This window comes from Erinaceus europaeus, chromosome 18, assembly GCF_950295315.1.
Source record: "Erinaceus europaeus chromosome 18, mEriEur2.1, whole genome shotgun sequence".
NCBI lineage: Eukaryota > Metazoa > Chordata > Mammalia > Eulipotyphla > Erinaceidae > Erinaceus > Erinaceus europaeus.
Window position 1 is genome coordinate 38,073,332 of NC_080179.1, and position 14,131 is coordinate 38,087,462.

The 14,131-nt window shown below is 49.4% G+C and overlaps 1 protein-coding gene across 1 annotated transcript in view; it reads right to left on the reverse strand.

Annotated features, from left to right (window-relative positions):
• Nucleotides 1–14,131, reverse strand: part of MYO7B (myosin VIIB) — a 92,097-nt gene that overhangs the window by 19,724 nt on the left and 58,242 nt on the right. Inside the window, exons 18-26 of the mRNA XM_060178098.1 lie at nt 12,647–12,741; nt 10,675–10,759; nt 9,002–9,220; nt 7,454–7,624; nt 4,726–4,944; nt 4,415–4,582; nt 2,705–2,782; nt 2,466–2,593; nt 1,057–1,183 (exon numbers count right to left, since the gene is read on the reverse strand). Of these exons, the coding sequence (XP_060034081.1) occupies nt 1,057–1,183; nt 2,466–2,593; nt 2,705–2,782; nt 4,415–4,582; nt 4,726–4,944; nt 7,454–7,624; nt 9,002–9,220; nt 10,675–10,759; nt 12,647–12,741 (1,290 nt within the window). The remainder of the gene's footprint in view (nt 1–1,056; nt 1,184–2,465; nt 2,594–2,704; nt 2,783–4,414; nt 4,583–4,725; nt 4,945–7,453; nt 7,625–9,001; nt 9,221–10,674; nt 10,760–12,646; nt 12,742–14,131) is intronic.

Here is a 14,131-nt window from a genome sequence, read left to right on the forward strand (position 1 = left end):
TAGGTGTGTTACTGCCTGGCCCCCTGACCGTGTTTTAAATAGATGAGGTTTTTTTGGCTTTTTTTTATGTTCAAACTACTCTTTGATCCATTAATTCAAAAGTTGCATTCTGTGTTCTCATCACACTGCATGCAGTTAGTGGTGCCAGCAGCTAGCAGAAGAAGCCCAGGAGAGCTGGCACTGGGGGTTCTGGGAATATAGGCGTAGAATTAAGCAAGAAACACATAACACGATGTTCAAAATAGGCCAGACGAAATACACAGAGATTCTTTTTGTCTCACTAAGAGAGTTTACAAGGAGATTCCACCTTGCAGTCCTAGTATCCAGGGCAGGTAGCCAGGTGGCCAGGCCTACTACTGCCCCAAAGGGTCACCACAACAGAGGAGCAGAGATCATTCTCTCAATGGTCAAAGGTGTGGCACTAAAACACCAGAAAAGGCAAGAAATACTAAGGGAAGTCACTTCTGGCTGTGTGGACAGCCTTTTGTTCTCTGCACATGATCCCCACAAATCACTGGCACAGACACAGGCAGGAGGGACATTGAGGCAGGGAAGCCTAGGTCTTTGACTCTTTAAGGCCCTGTCAACACCACACCACCATTCTCAGTTCTCAGGATGAGAGAGGTGGTATTTCTGGTGGATACTCACTCCCAGATCACCTTTGCGCCCTCTCTCTCTCTCTCTCTCTTTCTCTCTCTCTCTCTCTCTCTCTCCTTCCCTCCCTCCCTCCCTTTCTCCCTTAGTTTCTTTATCCTTCATTTTCTTTCTTCTTTTTTACCTTTGCCTTCCAACACACATTTTGACCACCTTCTCTTCCTCTCAGAAGAGAGGTCCTGGTGCCTGGACTCTGTTGAAATGGCCCTGTAGACCCCAACTAGGGTCTAGAAGGAACCGGGTCCATAGTCCTCGTATGAGCCAGGGAAGCCCAGGCACTGCTGCCCACATGGGCCTGTGGGAGAACCAGGCCATGAATGGGACATGGACCTGCTCCAGGGCAGAGGGCAATCATGCTCCAGCTGTAACCTACCTGCTCCAGGCCCCCTCTGGTATACGCACCTTCATGAAGCGCTCAGAAGGCGGAAAGCAGCCCAGGCAGAGGCTGAGCAGGATCCAGCCGCGGGCCAGGCTGCTTGTCTTAAAGTTCTCTGACAGCTGCTTGCAGATCTGGCAGTAAACCTCATCCCTGAAAGACACAAGGCACTGGGAGGAGGCTGGGGCTGGCTCTGGAAAAGGCCCAGGAACCCAGATGGAGCCCTAGTACCCTCAGCCCTCAGCGTCTTTCCTGCCATGTCCTCCGCCCACAAGCAACCAGCCATCTCAGGGGATTGTGTCTCCCTGAGGCTCCACATCAGGATTCCCATCAGCCCCTGTCCCTCATCTCATCCAGACCTCAGCCTTAGGGGGCGGGCGAGGGCACATCTGGTTCAGCATACACATCACCGTGAACAAAGACCCCACTCAAGTTCAAGACTCTGCTCCCCACCTGCAGGGGGAATGCCTCACAAGCAGCGAAGTAGGTCTGCAAGTCTCTCTCTCTCTTTCTCTCCTTCCCTCCGTCTCTATTTCCCCTCTCAATTTCTCTCAGTCATATCAAATAAAACACAAAGAGACTTTTTAAAAAACTGGCCTCAGCCTTAGTTCCCCCATCAGTCATCTTGTTCCCTCACCCTCAGTCTTTAGTGCCGTAGGCCCCAAGTTGTATGGCACCCTGAGCCTCTAGCTGTGAGGAACCTAGCCTCCCTCCACTCCTACCCAACCTTCAGGAGACCAGCCATTAGCACAACTCAACCTCAGAATCATTTCACACTGTTTCCCTCTGACCTGTGTCCTTCTCCATCTCTCTGGTTGACTCCTTTACCCTCTTATAAACAAGAGTCCCATAAAAACAAGTGTAACTGGAGGTGATAGAACTCACTGAGGTAAGTAAGAAGGTGGAGGACAATTACCAGTAGTTTTGCTCATATGTGGAATACAGAGAAGGAAAACATGAACTTATTTATTGGGTAGAGACAGCCAGAAATGGAGAGGGGAAAGGGAAGTAGAGTGACTGAGAGACACATGCAGACCTGCTTCACCAGTTGCAAAGCTATCTCCCTGTAGGTGGGGACTGAACACTTGGGGGATGGGGAGAAGTAGCCTAACTGTCTCTGAGATGTTGTGAGAGCTCTGAGAGCAATCTGCAGGAGAGACAGTAAGGCACAGAACTTTGTTGGTGGCTGTGGTATGAAACTGCAACTCTGTGATTCTATTGTCTTGTAAACCATTATGTAATCACTATATTTTAAAGAGCCCCACAGCCCCTCAACCTCATAGATCCACAGACTTACATCTGCTCCCTGATCCACAGTGGGCAACTGATAAATGCTTGACACCCTGTTCTCCCTGAGATAAGAGAAGGCCTGACTCATAACCAGACACTTCCCGACTCAGTGTCCTCCAAGGGGGCGGGGCCAGGTGGGGCTCACCTGAGACTGGGCCGCAGGATGGCATAGGCCACGATGAAGTGCACCTTCTCCAAGTTGGACATGGGTCGGTCTGAGATGGGGCCATCTGGCTCAAAGGTGTCGTCTCCAACATTCAGCTTGCTGGTCACCTGAGACACAAAGACACCATCAGGACAGCAAAGGAGGAAGCAGATGTGAGGGAGTAGAGGCCTGGAACTGCAAGGCCTGTAGTCAGTGAAGTCAGTTTGCCAGATGCTCACCTGCCCCGTGATCTGAGAGGACCGCTTCAGTTTCATGGAAGAGATGTCCTTCGGCCCTCTGCCCCTGCGACTGGACTTCTGTGTGTGGAGACAGTCCCAGTGGAAGACAGGCCAGAAAACACTTCACTGATGCTGGCCTGACAGCCACTTGGGATGGACTGAGTGTCTGCCTTTCCCAGCCACTTCCTGCTTGGGGTTTACAAGGCGCCATGCAAGTTCTTGTGAGGAAGTGAAGCAAAAAGGGGGAAAGGCTAGACAAAGCTTCTCAGAAAGTAACCTATTCCCCAGGGGAAGGCTAGGATGTTCTAATTCCTCTCACAAATGTGACCCTCTGATATAGTGCTAGGACAGAGGTCGGGTGCCAGGGACCCCAAGACGTTTGTAGATGAAGTGAACTACACTGTTCACTATTAGGTAGGAGCCTATAACAGTCTAGGACATGAGGGCCTCGGTCTTGCCTTGGATAAGCCACCAGGTTTCAGATGCTACCATAATGCCAACTGGACTTCCCTGGACAGATGACCCCACCAATGTGTCCTGGAGCTCCACTTCCCCAGAGCCCTGCCCCACTAGGGAAAGAGAGAGACAGGCTGGGAGTATGGATCGACCTGCCAGCACCCATGTTCAACGGGAAAGCAATTACAGAAGCCAGACCTTCCACCTTCTGCACCTCATAGTGACCCTGGTTCCATACTCCAAGAGGGATAAAGAATAAAAAAGATATCAGGGGAGGGGAGGGGATACAGAGCTCTGGTAGAGGGAATTGTACCCCTCTTATCCTATGATCTTGTCAGTGTTTCCATTTTATAAATAAATATTTTTTTAAAAAAAGAATTTAGAGGGAGTCGGGCTGTAGCGCAGCAGGTTAAGCACAGGTGGCGCAAAGCACAAGGACCAGCATAAGGATCCCAGTTCGAACTCCAGCTCCCCACCTGCAGGGGAGTTGCTTCACAGGCAGTGAAGCAGGTCTGCAGGTGTCTATCTTTCTCTCCTCCTCTCTATCTTCCCCTCCTCTCTCCATTTCTCTCTGTCCTATCCAACAATGACAACAACAATAACTACAACAATAAAACAACAAGGGCAACAAAAGGGAATAAATAAATAAAATAAATATTTTTAAAAAAGAATCTAAAATGTGAAGAAAAAATGGGAAGATACATAGACAGGCAGACAGATAGTTATAGAAATAATAGTCAACCCATATCTGTGACCATATCTGTGAACCACTGCAGTTTCCAGTGGAGAGAATGAGGATGCAAAACTCTGGTGGTGAAAACAGTGTAGAATTGTACCCCTGTTGTTTCATAATTTTGTAAATCACTAATAAAAAAATTTTTAAAGAATCTAGGATGTGTAGGAAAAGGAACTAGCATAATGGCTATGCAAAGGGTTTTATGCCTGAGGTGCCAAAGTCAATTCCCTGCACCATCATAAGCCAGAACTGAGCAGTGCTCTAGTTTCCACCCACCCCCACCACTAAAATAATAATGATAACAAATATCTATTTTGAAAATAGACACCTGCAGACCTGCTGTGCCACTTGTGAAGTGACCCCCTGCAGGTGGGGAGTCATGGGCTCAAACATGGACCCTTAAGTGGGTCCTTGTGGCTAGTACTATGTGCACTTAACCAGGTGCACTACTCCCCCTTTCAGTTTCTTTAACTTAAATAAACACTGTAGTCCCTCCCCTACCACCCTCATGCTCACACCTGTGTAAGTCCACCTGGCTGTGGGGACTGGACACCATCCTCCCTGCCCAGGGCATTGTGGATGTGCTGCATCATGAAGCCGCCACTCAGGCTGTTCCTGGCAAACAGTACGGGCTCCGGCAGATCACCCATGAACCTCAAGATGATGTTCCAGATGGTCAGGGCAGCCTGGAGAAATGGAGACAGAGGCCTCGCTAGAGCCCAGCAGGTAGCACAGCTGTGGTGACCCCACTCCTTCCTTGTTCCCTCTGAACCGTAAGGGGATCCCAGACTGGGGCCAGGGGATGGGGAGCAAGAGAACCAGTGGGTACCGAGAAGTCAGCATCATCCTCGTGGTAGAGCAGTGGGTACCGCAGGGGCCTTCGGATGTGAGTGTGGCTGGCTGCTTTCTGGAAGTAGGTCGCAGCAAACTTGGGGAAGGTGTATTCAGCCAGGCCGTCCACCTCCTCCTCAGGCTCCTCCAGCTCCACCACCATGGGCACCGTGTCCAGGTCAATCTCGGGCAGTCTCTGGGTCTTTGTTTCCACATCCTGGACCCCAATGACAAGAGGCAAAGGTCAGCCTTACTTCTCTTCTCTCTTCTCTTCTCTTCTCTTCTCTTCTCTTCTCTTCTCTTCTCTTCTCTTCTCTTCTCTTCTCTTCTCTTTTCTTTTCTCCAAGGCAATTCTCAGCTCAAGTTTATGGGATTGAACTTAGGACCTCAGAACCTGAGACATGAAAGTCTTTTGCATTAAGCACTATACTATCTCCCCTCATGCTATTCACCCTTTCAGACACCGCCTGATGGGGTCTCAGGAGGCTACCTTGGGCGGGGAAGGCAGGCAGTGAGGCAGTGGTGCACCTGGTTAAGCACGCACACACTACAGTTCGCAAAGACTTGAGTTTAAACCCCTGGTCCCCACCTGCAGGGGGGAAGCTTCATAGGTAGTGAAGCAGGGCTGCAGGTGTTTTTCTCCCTCTCCCTCTCTCCCCTCTCAATTTCTCTGTCTCTATTCAATTATAAATTAATTTAATTTAATTTATAAAACAGGCTGCCTGGTCATCCCCTGGATGCACTGGACACCACCCTCTCCCTTTTGTATTCTAAACCTCCCCCCTGCACCCTCCCCCCCAGTAAGATCCTCATAGATCACCTTGTGATTGAAGGTCTCAGGATGAACGTCCTGGCCAGCAGACAGCAAAAGCCTTCAGAGCTCCCTACCTGCAGACATGGGACCTCGAGACCCACACCCCACCCCAGGGCCAGGGCTTCTCCTGCCAATGCCTGGTCCAGTGGCCTTCTTGAGGAAGTGACTCTTTCCCCCTCATGCCAAGCTGGTATATATTGGAGGGGTGTGTGTGTGTGTGTGTGTGTGTGTGTGTGTGTGTGTGTGCATGCCAGTGGCATGTGTACACTGAGAGAGGGCAGGATCAAGTTTAAGTAAGTGGGCCTCAAAGCCCTGGCTAGGGTTTGGGGAGAGTCAGCAGAAGACAGCCCTTGAGGGTCGGGCGGTGGCGCAGCGGGTTACATGCACGTGGTGCAAAACGCAAGGACCGGCATAAGGATCCCAGTTCAAGCCCCTGGCTCCCCACCTGCAGGGGAGTTGCTTCACAGGTGGTGAAATGGGTCTGCAGGTGTCTGTCTTTCTCTGCCCCTCTCTGTCTTCCCCTCCTCCTCTCCATTTCTCTCTGACCTATCCAGCGACGATGACAATGATAACTACAACAATGGAACAATGGGGGCAACAGAAGGGAATAAATAAATATTTAAAAAAGAAGACAGTCCTGAGCAGCAACTCCACCTCTCCTCTCACCTGTTGGCCCCACCCGTGCCCCCTTAGGCACCATGTACTCCTGCCATCTCAAAAAGTCTCTTTCTTTCTTTCTTTTTTTTTCCGATTGCCACCATGGTTAATATTGAGAATCAGCTCTTGGCAGCCATTTTTCCCTTTTTGTTTTTCTTTCTATTTTATTGGATAGGACAGAGAGAAATTGAGAAGGCAGAAGAAAATCAAGAGGGAGACAGAAAGATAGGCACCTACAGACCTGCTCCACCACTCATGAAGTGTACCCCCTACAGATGGGAAGCAAAGGCTCAAACCCAGGTCCCGATGCATGGTAATATGTGCACTTAACCAGGTGCACCACCGCCCAATCTTCCAGCTCAAAAGTTCTCTGCTTCAAGCCCCAAGTCCATTCTGCAGAACAGTTCTAAAGTGCTCTGAGACGAGTCTAGTACATGTGAGAAATACTGTATGATCAGAAGCCCAAGGGCAGCTATATGTGTTGGGGTCTGGGAAGCCTTACAGGTAAGATACCTGCTTAACTAGAAAGGGTCTGAATGTGTCCTGGAGCCTCCCCTTCCCAGATCCCTGCCCCACCAGGGAAAGATAGAGACAGGCTGGGGGATGGATCCACCTGCCAACACCCATGCCCAGCAGAGAAGCAATTACAGAAGCCAGAACTCCCACCTTCTGCACCTCAAAAAAGCATTTTGGTCCATACTCCCAAAGGGCAAGAAATGATAGGGTAAAGATGACCAGAGGGCTCTGAACTCCAACTCCATCAGGACCCAGAGAAAGAAGAGGAAAAAGAGAAAGACATTTGGATGTAGTAATAGGTGTAGGTGTGACTTAGAAAAATAGGACCATAGCAAAAAAAAAAGGGGGGGGGGAAATACATACAAATATAGACAGATAATTGTAGAAATAATAGTCAACCCATATCTGCAGCCTTAGGAGAACTGCTGTAGCTTCCAATGGAGAGGATGGGGATCCAGAACTTTGGTGGTACGAAAGGTATGGTGTTGTACCCCTGTTGTCTTGTTATTTTGTAAATCAATATTAAATCACTAATAAAATTAATAATAGTAATAATAATGTAGGAAGAGTCTGACCACGGAAGCCCAGACATCACTTCCTAGACATCACTTCCACATCTGCCTAGAACAACACCTACTCTGCCAGCAAGTCCTACGCCCTGGTTTGTTAGCGGTCAGTGACTTGAAGGAGGCCCCCAGCTCCACCCAGACCAAAGCTCAAAGAACAGAAGCCATCTTACCTGGAAGGTTGGTGAGGTCTGCCCCTCCTGCCCACTCAGCATAGAAGGGAGGAAGCCAAATACTTTCTCCACCATTTCGGTGTCACTGATGGTATCATAGATGGACTTGCGCTTCCAGGGAAGAGGAGCACTGGGGCTCTTCGGTTCTTTGTCAGGGACAATCACTGGTCCCTGCACACACAGCCCAAAAGGCAAAGGTCACTCACAGGTCCAGCTAGGGCAAGCCCACAAGAATCTATATATATCTTCTGCTCCTGATAGCATTTTTCCTAATAAATATATTCCTCCTGAGATCCCAGGTCTTAATAGCTAATGACCAGAGATCAAATTTACTTTTGCTGTGGGAAATCAGACATCCAGAAAAGGGGATGCAGGGGAACCTCAAGTCCCAAGGACCCCAAGAATCTACCTGCTAGACACAGCTCCAATGCTCCCAGTCCCTGCCTTCAAAGAGCAGCAGGCTCCACCGGAGAGCAGCTGAGCTGTGTCCATGTACAGGGGACCTGTTCTGGGGTCTGCCTGGAGCCCCGTAGTGAGAGGAGCATGCTGTGCACCTGCCTAGAGGTCTCGTCCCATATTCTCCCTGGCCAGTTACCACTGGTTAGCTCTATAAGTCTCATGTTCATCTATGGAGCAGAGGTGGTCATTTTCCTCATCTCTTCCTCATCACAGCTTCCAAGTGAGCCAACCCCAAGAAATGAAGTGGCATCTCGAGGGACCTCTAGAGGGAATGAATGATATCAAGCAAAGGTGAAATGAAATTTTCTTTTTCTCTGTTTTGCCTCCAGGGTTGTTGATGGGGCTCGGTGCCAGCACTATGAATCCACTGCTCCTGGAGCCCATTGTTTTTTGTTGTTTTTTTTTTTTTTTTCATTTTATTGGATAGGACAGAGAGAAATTGAGAGGGGAAGGGAAGGGAAAGCTAGACACCTACAGACCTGCTTTACCACTTGTGAGGCTCTCCCCCTGCAGGTGGGCTGCGGGGGCTCAAGCCCTGATCCTTGCACAGGTCCTTGCACTTTGTACTATGTGTGCTTAACTGGGTGCCCCACTGCCCAGGGGACCCCAAAGATGAAATTTCAAACAATAGTAATGTGCATCCTGCCACAGGTACCCTGCCCCTCAGTCTCTACAGAGACTGGAGAGTTTCCCTGCTCTGCTCCTAAATCCTAAGCTGTCATGCTGCAGTCCAGTGAGCAGGGGTCTTCACTCTCCCTTGTGGAACTTTGACCTCCATAGTCTACCCGGCCCTGGCCTCTTTACTTTCTGGGGGACCCCTAGGCCCTGCTGAGAAAATATCTTGGAAAGAGAGGAGGTCTTTAAGGAGTTCTCTTTCAGGGCTCTGGATTTAAGATGGCAGCTGGAAGGACACCTCTTGTGCTCCCAGGTGGCTCCTGGTGTGCCCTCAAATTATATCAGAGTCTGCTGCAGCAAGAGCTTTGGACAAATGCACAGGATAAGTGTCCCAGGAAGACCCCCGCCCCCACCTGCCCACCTTGATCTGGGCCCCTGCCAGCCCCCCCATGCCCAAGAACACTAAAAACCTACATTGACTTTGAGATGCTGGAGCTTCCTCCGAGCGGCCATGCCCCTGGCGTGTGCCTGAAGCAGCACCACTGCCCTCCTCTTCACCTGCATTTGCTGGCGCACCAAGTAGCCCCTGCAGAGGGCCTGCAGCTGAACTACCCTATGCCTCATCATCTGGTACTGCTTTGCCAGCAGGTGGCTCCTGGCGATGGCCTGCAGGCGCTCAAAGCCCAGAAGAATCTGTGGAGGGAAGAGGCAGGTGCACTCACAGATGGGCCAGGGTCAGCTGGCACCAAGACCCAGGAGAGAGGAGAGCCAGAGGCAAGCCATGATGTCCTGGGAGCCTCACAACCCAGCTCTCCCGTTCTCTGCTATTAGGCCAGAGACGACCTGAACTGCCCCTGCGGCTACAGACAGACTATGACCCACATAGTCAACGACTGCCACCTCTCCAGATTCAAAGGAGGTCTCGAAACTTGACATCAGGCTCAACCTGATGCTGTTGACTGGCTACAGAAGAAGGGCAAATGCTAGAAGAAGAAGGCAAGATGTGGGTGCTGAAAGGTTATGTCTCTGGGACCACAGCAGAGTAAGTGAGTAATCACCCCTGATGTTCCTAGAACATGGTCTGACACACACACAAGTGTTAAGCACATGTCTACTGCATGGCATAAGTGATGGATTGTCCAGTGATAGAAAATGAACATGCCTACCACGTGAGGGATGGGCTGCCAAACTGTCAGGCACTCATGGGCCTGTGTGGAGGCTGGCATCCAGGGCCAGCATGTTAACTTAGGAGGAGAGCCAAGGAGGTGCCTCAGAGACAGAGCACCCGCCTTGCATGCACAAGGCCCTGGGTTCAATACCAGCACCAAAAGGACAGCAACAAAGATAAAGTCCAGATGAACCCCAAGGATGACAGAGAATGCTTCTCTCTCCCTCCTCACCCCCCCACACAAATTTTTAATCTTTTTTATTTATTATTAATTATTATCTGGCTAGAGACAGAGAGAAATTGAGAGGGGAAGGGGAGATAGAGAGGGAAAGAGACAGACACTTGCAGCCAAAGCTTTCCCCCTGCAGGTGGAGAGTTGGGGCTCAAACCTGAGTCTTTGCATACTATAATGTATGGGCTTAACCAGGTGTGCTTCATACTATGTACACTTAACCAGGTGCACCACTTCCCGCTCCCCTCCAGGTGTATAATTCTACCACTCCCACATTTGCTTCCCCCCACACACACATCAGGGTGATCATGGCGGCTATGGCCTGCATGACTCCACTGCTCCCAGCAGTCTTTTTGTTTTCCTCCTCCTTCTTCTCCTCCTCCTTCTTCTCCCTCTCCCTCTCCTCCTCCTCCTCCTCCTTCTCCCTCTCTGTCTCTCCCTCTCCCTCTCCTCCTTCTTCTCCTTCTCCTCCTCCTCTCTCTCCTTCCCCTCCTCCTTCTTCCTCTTCTTCTTCTTTTTAGTATATTTTGAGAAGCAGAAAAAGTAGAGATACTGCAGCCTGCTCCACTAAGCATGAAGCTTCTCCCTGCAAACTCTCCTGTGAGGTGGCCAGGAGCTTTAACCTGGGTCCTAGCACCTAACTTGTCTTTCTATCTGGTGAACGAACACACACACACACACACACACACACACACACACACACACACACACACACTTGCTGTCCCTCCAAACCCCCAGCACTCTTACCAGCTTGAAGTTTTGTCTGTAGTGGTAACCTTTCCACCCAGCCTGGATTTTCACAGCTGCCCTCCTCTTCCTCAGAAAATCCTTCCTGGAAGAGAGACGAAAGTCAGGAGTGTGAGACACCCTCAGACACTGTAAAACTTTTGTGAGGGAAAAAATGGCTTTGAAGGGATAATGAAATGTCAGGGGACATTAATACATGCCTTCTTTTCTGGAAGCCTTCCTAAACCAAAGGTCGGCTTAGTAGGGACATGAAATCTACTGTCAGTATTCAAGTATGTAGGTGACAGCTGACTTTTAAAATAATCAGGGTTTGTTTGTGTGTTTTTTTCCTCATCTGTCCCCACTGCTTATGAAGCATAAAGCTCATTTCTCACTTGGAACTCATGCTAGATTCACCCCATCATTCTCTGGCCACTAGCTGAGGTATCTTCTAGAAACTAGGTCGGAGTCTCAGGGTCAGAGCATCTCCCTGGGGAAGGTCAGAGCAAGAGGGCATAGCCTCCAGGGGAGAGGGCAGCATGTCTCTCCCCTCTGCAGGACGATGGAAAACAGGCTGAAAATGAAGACTGTAGTCTGGAACTCAGTATCTGGTGACACCCAGGTAAGCCTGGTGAGCAGGACTATGTATTTGATTAGAGATTTAATAGTATTTTATAGAGTTATGAGATTACAGTGTGGAGTCCCACACCACACCCAAAGCCAAAGCTCCGTGTGACCCCCATAACCTCCACAGCTCTCACAATCCTAGAGCCAGTTTGAATACTTCTTCCTGTCTCTCTTTCTTTCTTTTCCTTTGTTTCTTTCATCTTTGTGCATGTTCGTGGTTTTCAGTTCTTTATATTCCACAGTTCCTTTCTTTCTTTCTTTCTTTCTGTAACTCTCCCTCTCTCCAATTAAAATAAGATAAATAAAATATTAAAAAATAAATTAAATCTTCTTACATGTATATAATACAATATCTAGAGAAAACATAAATAAATAAATAAATAAATAAATAAATAAATAAATAAATGGCTGAGATGCAACTGTGGCCTGGACTGCTAAGACACCCCTCCTATCTCATGGTCCTATTCAGAGAAAGCTACAAGCTCTGTCCCCATGAGCTGCCTGTGTCCTCCCCTGTTCTCTTGTTTGTGTCTCTGGTCTTTCCTGAAGTTGCTAAGCAGGCAGGACAGAGCAGAAGCAACACTTCGGTGCCAGCAGAGTCCTCTGGCCATGGCCAGGGCGAGAGAAACACCAGCGCTGCTGGTTGGCTGGGCCCAGACTGAACTATGAGGGGTCCCTTCTGCTGAACAGGAAGCTGATCCAGAAACATTCTCAAAGACTATTTAAGGAGCATAGCAAAGGCGTACCTTAACCATAGTTAAGGCTGGGGAGACAGTGTAATGGTTCTGCAAAGGACTTCCATGCCTGAGGTTCAATTCCCAACACTATAACACAAGCCAGAGCTGAGCAGGACTCTGGTATCTCTACCTCTCTCTCCCATTAAAAAAGTAAAATAATGGGCCACTTGGTGGTGCAAGAACACACACTATAGTGTTCAAAGACCTGGGTTCAAGCCCCTGGTCCCCACCTGCAGGGGAAAGCTTCACAATTGATGAAGCAGGGCTGCCAAGTGTCTCCCTCTCACTATGTTCCCTCTTCCCTCTCAATGTCTTTCTGTCTTTATCCAATAATAAATAAATAAAAAGAAAAATGTAAAATAAATAAAATAGTTTTGAAGCCAGAGCTGCCAAGTCATTTGGTTCTTTGCTGATATAGTTTTCTCTCCTTAACTTTCACCCCAGGTGCTACAATTCTCCAGTCAGCATAAACTGCATGGTTCCAAGGAGCTGGGAAACTATGTATCTCAGTTAGTGCCAGGGAAGGGCCAGGCAGAGGCGCCAGCCATCTCTGAGGGTGGCAGACACTCCTGGGGGACATGGTGGTGGGTGTGTGGGCTGGGGTGGGGGGCCTGGGGAAGGGCAGGCACCTGTATTTGTAGCCCCGCAGTACTCTCTGGATACTGACAGCCGCTTGGTTCAAGGCCTGACTCCTCTGAATCTCCAGCATGGTGTCCTGATTGTCCTGGCATGGGGAGATGGCATCATGCACTGCCCCCATCACCTGCACCCCCACATCCAGAGCTCTGGCCCAGAAACCAGAGTGATACCAGCCTTCCCTGTGGGGAGCAAACAGGGTCAGGAACCCTCAAATTAGCCCAAAGGTGGCCCAGAGACTAGAGCTGCAACCTGGCCCTTGCATCCCCAATCCAAGAAGTTGAGTTCACTCTTCTTGTCAGTTCAGTCTGGACACCCCAAGGTGGTGACAGGAAGAGACTCCCCAAGTGCATGTGAAATACCCATTCAACTGTATTCCACACTCAGGCTGGTTTCAGTGTGAATACATTTCCTTCTGTCTTGGAATCTATAACATGAGATGATGGTGTCTTCGTTCCGGACTGTGACTTGGGTGTCACTCTGGCCCGCTTGGGTGTCACTCCACCAACCTGTATGCTCCAGGCCTGCCTTAATCACCCCTAGAACATTGGAACCATACCATAGAACAGAATGCAGTCCTGCCCTTCAGAGAATGGTGGAAAGAGAGCAGGACCCAGGCCCTTCCTGTCCCCACCATGTGAGCATCAAGCAAGCACTAACTGAGCCTCCTTGTGCACAGGAGAGTGAGGGCCACTGGAGACAAGAAAGCTCATAAGGTGAGGGCACCTACCTAAATTTATATATATGTTTATTTTTGTTTACTTGTTTATTATATATATTTGTTTATTTTTGGTGTAGCTAGGACTTTGCTACTTCAGATAGAGAGAGAAGGGGACAGGTGGTGGCACACCTAGTTAAGCGCATATATCAACATGCACAAGGACCCAGGTTCGAGCCCTGCTCCCCACCTGCAGGGGTAAAGCTTCATAAGTGGTGAAGCAGGGCTACAGGTGTCTTTCTCCCAGTTTCCCCCTTCCCTCTCAATTTCTCCCTATCCTGTCAAAGAAAAACAGAAAGAAAATGTTTTTTAAAAGTCAAAAAATGTCCCCAAAGGAAGCAGTGGATTCCTAGTACAGACAGAGCCCTAGCAATAACCTTGGAGAGAAAAGAGAAGAGGAGAGGAGAGGAGAGGAGAGGAGAGGAGAGGAGAGGAGAGGAGAGGAGAGGAGAGGAGAGGAGAGAAGATAAAAGAAAGAAAAGAAAAAAGAGAGAGGAAAGAAAGCCTCAAGGAACACCCACAGAGCCATGAAGGAGTGGGCCCTCTCTCTACCCTGTGTGCCGCCCACATTAACCCTGCCCTTGACCTCCTGTTCCACCCTCCAAAGCAGGTATGGAGGACTCTAAGCCCACAAGCCAGGGCTGGAGGAAGCTTGGGTGCTGTGTTCGTGTGTTCGCTCTCTCTCTACCTGAAACTGAAACAGAAAGTCAGCCCTAAGCAGCAAGGTACTAGTACCTCAAATAAACAAATCTTTCATTCT